Genomic DNA, 6,584 nt, shown 5'->3' with positions numbered 1-6,584 from the left:
AATTATTTCACACCTAAAATGTTTTTGATTAGATATCACGAGTTTTTGTCAATACACACCAACAAACCACAGAAAATAAGAAAGTGACACTCGATAGTAACCAGCATTAGCTTTAGGATAGCAACCCCATTATTCATATCAGACCTATGATTTCAGAACCAACCAGATTGTTTAAAATATATGGTGGTAGTTTTCCTCTCTAAAACAGTGTAAATAAACTTTCTTTATAGTAACGCCATGGAATATCGAATAACAGTTTTTGTCATCACCCGCATGCACTCAGTGCAGCCCTATCAAGCATCATTATTTATGCTAATATCATGTGAAGCTAAACGCTCTTTAATTAGGAGAATTTAATAAAATTTAGCAAATTTGTGCTTAAAAGTTGGCAATGAATAATAACTGTCCAATCGTATGATTTTTTTGAAAACTTGAGCTAGAAACTGCTAATCTAGTTTGCTTGGCCCAACCAATACTTATGTATTTGCACGTACTTTCACCCTATAGGTTTACTGTTATAAATCAGCCGTCTTTATTGGGAATGAGAAAAAACTAAAAAAAATGTCCACATTTGCTCTTATGTGAAGCTGTAGTAAAAATTTGAAGCCGATAACTCACGTGAATTTTTGCGTAGGCGTGCGCAAATATTTGGTCAAAATTGAGCGGTTTTTCTTTAACAACTTTGCACATGTGGCCTACATTTAAACCAAGTTTCACACCTAATTGTAGACTGTAAGGATCTATCAGTGTACAGAATTTTGAAAAAAATCAATGAAAATTACGCAAGTTTTTCTATCAAATAAAGTTTCCGTACTTTTGGTGCGAAGTAAAAAAAAAAAGGAAAAAATTAAAACAAAATTATAGATTTTGTATCTCATGTATTCTTTAATAGAATGCCTTGAAATTCAGTATGTGAAGTAAGAGTCCAGTAGATTACATCCCCCGAAAATATGTGATAGTTTGGATTACCACAGTCTGAGCTACAGAAAGTAGGAAATTGCTAAATTACCACACCTGTTAATAACACAGGGTGTCCTGCAGGTTGTTTTCGCCACACGACACACTACCATGTATTTTGATATATCGCTTATTCTAAATAATAATTCCGAAACATATTCTGTCCACAAAACCGTACACATCTGGTATACACTGACGTCAAGTTCTACATTTAAATTAGTAATAATTACAATGTACTGAACTTCACCAGTTATAGGAGTAACAATGCCACGAATTATTTTTCTGAATGAACTGGATGGTTCCTAAATCATACTCCGAAATAAGTTATCCAAACGAACCTTGATGGTGATGACGAATGTCCATTATTTAATGCAGGATGATCAGGAGGAGGACGGTCTTGTGGTATAATTATCACTTTTCATTTGCTCACCAGATATTTGTAGATGTTTACATTCAAGTGTATGAAGGAATCATATTAAAGGATTTTAAACCATGAATGCTCATTATACCCGTATGATTAAAACAAAAATATCTATAATTAAATAGGAGCCATTACAAGATATAACCAAATTTCCGTTTTTTTTTTCCTGTTTATTACCCATTCAATGTATTTGCTTGAACATCCGTTGAAGTGGGTCGAAGGCCATGTGGAATGTTTTTCCCCGAAACTGATTTGTTTGGAGTAAATATGACTTAGCAGAAACTATGTGATCAAAGTTTCATCCATTATAGGTGGAACAAAAAATATCACAAAATTTAACAGCTTACGAAAACATAAAACTGAAATATTAACGATCCAGAAACGCTAACAATAAGTTCAGAACAAAATTCCGCCCTAAAACTAAAAACGTGATATTATATACATTTGACGCATTTTAGAATTCAAACTTATACGAACTAAGTAATCGCATACAAATTATTATACAGTGATTTACCAATTAGTTTCTTTTGTGCTTAATATAATTTTAAATTACAACTTATAGTATAGTTAAGTAAATACTTGTAAACTTTATCTTTATTTAATCGTATGGTCGAAACATTATGATTGCATACTTTCTGTACATCAGCATTACACGTAAAACGGCAGTACTTACCCTAATCAGTTGAAACCCATCCACTGTATCAGTATCTGATGATGCACACCATGCTGTCCATGCCGTGGAGTGGCGCCACTGTAGCACCAACAACCGGCGCCCAATGGCTACAACCATACGAAGGTGACTGTCTCCAGGACGACTAATGGCATATAAATGGCAACCTAAGTGATTATTAGAGATCGTATGTTTGAGATGCTTTATTACTGAAGCAACAAGTTTTATTATAAAATTATTCAATTTCATTAAAAACGGTACCGTGAAAAAAATATTCAAATTATCTACAGGAAGAACACACTTTTTTAGAAATATTTTTTACGACAACCTGTCATTAATTTTCAGCTACACCCTGTTCCTTTTATACGAAGATAGAAATTTTTTCTTACATGTGAAAACCCAAATAGGTTTCGATCCCACACTTTTTTTTTCTATTACCATTTCAAAATTTTATGGTAAAGGTTAATGAAAAGTTAAAAAAGGTTATAAAATAACGAAATTAACTCAAATTTAACTTGGTGTTATAAAACTCTACACACTTTATAATTTTTTTTTCATAAAATGTCTCAAATTAGTGGACAGTACAACGATTATTCTTGCTCACACGTAAATAAAATTAAATCTATATCTCAATTCATTAACAAGGGTAAAGAAAAATAACTACTGTATTTTAGATAGAATCAAAATTAATTACATTTTTGTAATGATGAATTTTATTTACGAAATCAAAAAGTATCTCTGATACTTTCAACCAATATTCGAGTTTCTTTGCTCTTCTACGTTTCCGAAGTATCTATTTAAACAAACGCTAACCCTAACCCGATCTACCATCTCAATAGATGTAATTTATTTTTAATCTTTTCTCTCTTACTTCAATTTGTATTAGGAAAGACATACTCTGTTAGGTACTAAAAAACTTGACAAAATATTTGAATGTTATAATTAATTAAATAGAGATTCCTTTGAACTTTCTTTAATGATTTAAGTTGGTAAAAGATGCTAAAAAATATTAAATTTCTAGAAGTGGCCGTCAATTATTAAACGTAACTGATTAAAGCAATGTAAACCTGTCATTTATTCAACGTCGACAGGTACAATTGAGTAAGTGTGTATGACACACGCACACCGGTTAGGCTTACGTCAGAAACCCAATATTATTATGAATGGTTCTAGTCTCAAGTAAAGTGATAGCCAGCAGACTTGACGTTCTTCATCCAGTGGTTCGAGAAAAAAAAAACAACGAATTTTGGAAAGTCTAACAATCCCATCATTCTTTCATATTAATTAGAAAATCTTTAAAGTGTAAGCTGTTTCAGTCATGTGAGAGAAAAGGCTGGAGAACTTATATTTCTTTAGGATATTTTGTACAGACGGTTTGATTATTTCTTCTTAGCTATTAAGTCTGTAGCATGACTGACGGAACCAGAGGGTTACTTATACGTTATTACAAAGGCAGAGTTTGCAGTTGTTTTAAGACGGTGATTGTGTGTGTGAGGGGGTACTTGAGGTTGGTGCTGGTCGAAAGAAGAGCTAAATTAATACGAGCAGTATAAATTGACGTAGAAAGAGCCAGTAAACTGACACAAAAGGACTAAAATTTATTAGGCCAATTATTAACATCCCTTGTTCGTTTTTTTTATTATACTTACTCAAAATTAAATTCTCTATAAAATGCGCCCTACAACGTCATTGTATTTTAAAAATAAAATAAACATCAAAATTTACTGTCTGGGAACTGTCACTCTAGTTTTAGGGATAGAATTATAAGCCTATTTAATAGTTGCGACGGGTTTTGAATGGACTGTTCTTTATGGCTATTCAAATGCTTACCCAAGTTTTAAAGAATAAACGAGATAACCTTAATAATGTGGAATGAAATAGAGGTTTATGTAAAAATCAAAATTAGAACAATAACCAAGGTATACAAATATTCACGTCATGAAAAAATTCATCTAGGTAGACCTACACACACACACCATTTAGTTACCAGTAACTGAAGCCCGATGAAATCACTCTAACATGAAACGTTTTTCTCATTATAATATTTTCAATAATATTCTAAACACGTAAAAGGAACAGAAAATAAACTGTACATGGAAATATCTTAGAATGTCCCATGTAATTTAAATTAAAATCACTTTGAAAAAGTATATCACTATTATCAAGCATCGCCACCTACTTTAGTACAAGTATATTCAAAAGGTATTTATGATAAAATATTTTTATTCGCTATATTGAATATTGATAGTCTACAAAAGATTAAACAAAATTTACATTTTACCAAATGATTGATAAAAAATTTAAACCAAATACTATTTATGGATTTCAACGAGGGGATTTGTTTTTCCGATACCTTTCGTTTTTTCCAGTCTGTGATCTCTCAAGTCGGTTTTATTTCGAACACCATTTTCACTAGCTTCACTCTCAAAATCCGAAAGTCTGTAGACATAGATTCTGCTGTCTCTCCCTATTTCAAGTACGAAAACGTCATTCGTCGAATATATCAATTATTTAAAAAATATAACATCTTCAAAATATTTTACGAAATTTCAAAATGTAATCGTAATTCAAGTATTGATACTTTATAAAATTGCAAAGGACTTTTCAGTTTATTCTATTTCTAGACATCTCTACCACGTATTAGAGAAAAGTGAAGCAAATTTCATTCGAGGGTTACAAAACTTTGAGGGTGTTTTTTAGGTTCTATATCTTTATGGTTTGTAATCTGTTTTTGGTTACATGATTCAGCTTAACTGTTTTTTTCACTTCTTAAAAAAACATAAACACAAAAAATCAATGTCATGAATTTGTATTTTTATTCGTTTTTGAACCACAATTAAATTATCAAACAATGTCTCGAAGAAGTAGTATCTGATTAGCATTTTGAGGAATTTATTACATTATTCCTTGCCACAATATGCATCGTGCTCCGAATAATAAGAAACAAAAATAGTTAAACTCACTCTTAAAGAAAAGAGAAATAATATGTTTGGCTAAAGGTCGTTTGCCCGAAACTCTAACAACATCGTTCTTTATTTTTAAATTAAACTTTTTAAACTTAAAACGATTTTATTTTTAACCAGTTCAGTGTACTTTCAGTTTCACGTTATTTTTTACGCTGTTAATGTTTGTTTGTTTTGAATTTTGTGCAAAGCTACACGAGGGCTATCTGCGTTAGCCGTTCCTAATTTAACAGTGAAAGACGAGAAGGAAAGCCGTTAGTCATCATCACCCACCGCCAACTCTTAATCTACTCTTTTACTATCGAATAGTGGGATTGACGATCACATTATAACGCCCTCACGGCTGAAAGTTCGAGCATGTTTGGTGGGACGGGGACTGTTAATGTTATTAAAACTTGTTGCAATGACGAGAATAGTGCTATAGATGTATGAGTTACGGAATAAATCATTAAAAAGAAAATATATATATCCTAAAAGGATAGGTTTCGATTTTGAGACATTAACAAATACTAATCATATTGTTATCAGTTTGTGTAAAGTATATTTTTGTTTTTACATAACACATTTTCATTGAGATTTAGCTAGATTTGACCTAACGGAGTTATAGAAATAAAACAAATTAAAGTTTATAATCTATCTCGTTATTAAATCGGGTTTATGATTGAGACATTTAAAACGCAAGAACATCACCTACCTTTATCTGCACGAAACAAAAGAATCCCGTGTGCTTCGACTACATTCAGATGTTTGATTTGCACTGTCTTGTCAAAGATTGGCCGGTGAGTCACGCCCTCTATACTCCGTAGTAAAAAAAGAAAAATAATAAATATACGAAAAAGTTGCTTTATAAACATTTTTCATGCCTCCTTAAAATATTAAAACCGAAAATGAAAGTAACAAAGTCCAAAAAGATGAACAACGAAAAGAAAATTACAAGTGTAAGGCAGTAAAAACAACTTAATAAAGAAACAAACAAGTTTTTTTTTAAATCTGAAGCTATAAATACACGAAGAATTCTTGAGCTATCAGTTGGTGTTTCTGAGTCACTACTGTTAAAATCAGTTAAAATCTAGTTATAACCTTGTTTTGGGATATTGTTCTATTGAAAGTTTCTTTACTGGTCTGTTATAATTCTTTACGTTTCCATAGTACAAAAAACACTCAATTGAACGTCTATTCGACAAGTTATTTTTTATTACGATGTGAGCAGCAATAGATTTTTAAGCGATAGTGTCTAAATAAACCATATTCAATTTTGTTATAAGTGCCTAATCTACCCTAACAATATAGTCAATCAACAAGTGCTTTGTTTATTGTGATGTAAACGATTTTCCAGCGCTAGTGTCTGAACAAACCTTATTCATCATCCACTATTTAGATACTTTTAACAATATTGTTGCGTCAGCGAGGTCACGTGATTAGTGTCACGCCACGTTTTCTAGAAATATCCTGTTCCTTCAAGAATGTGTTAGTCTTGTATATATATATAAGACGGTCACAATGTGACGGAAACAGTGTAGTGAGTAATTGAACTGCAGTCAGAGAGTATTGTTGAAGTTGAGCACGTTCGTTG

At 31.7% G+C, this 6,584-nt stretch overlaps 1 protein-coding gene across 1 annotated transcript in view; it reads right to left on the bottom strand.

Annotated features, from left to right (window-relative positions):
* The window catches only part of LOC106461747 (GTPase-activating Rap/Ran-GAP domain-like protein 3), a 96,954-nt gene that overhangs the window by 13,025 nt on the left and 77,345 nt on the right, over positions 1-6,584 (bottom strand). Inside the window, exons 19-21 of the mRNA XM_022388776.1 lie at positions 5,706-5,804; positions 4,402-4,515; positions 2,052-2,215 (exon numbers count right to left, since the gene is read on the bottom strand). Coding sequence (XP_022244484.1) covers positions 2,052-2,215; positions 4,402-4,515; positions 5,706-5,804 — 377 coding nt within the window. The remainder of the gene's footprint in view (positions 1-2,051; positions 2,216-4,401; positions 4,516-5,705; positions 5,805-6,584) is intronic.

The sequence above is a fragment of the Limulus polyphemus genome, unplaced genomic scaffold (assembly GCF_000517525.1).
Source record: "Limulus polyphemus unplaced genomic scaffold, Limulus_polyphemus-2.1.2 Scaffold1023, whole genome shotgun sequence".
NCBI classification, from domain to species: domain Eukaryota; kingdom Metazoa; phylum Arthropoda; class Merostomata; order Xiphosura; family Limulidae; genus Limulus; species Limulus polyphemus.
The sequence above is the reverse complement of the archived record's forward strand: the minus strand, read 5'-3'. Positions and strand labels throughout refer to the sequence as shown.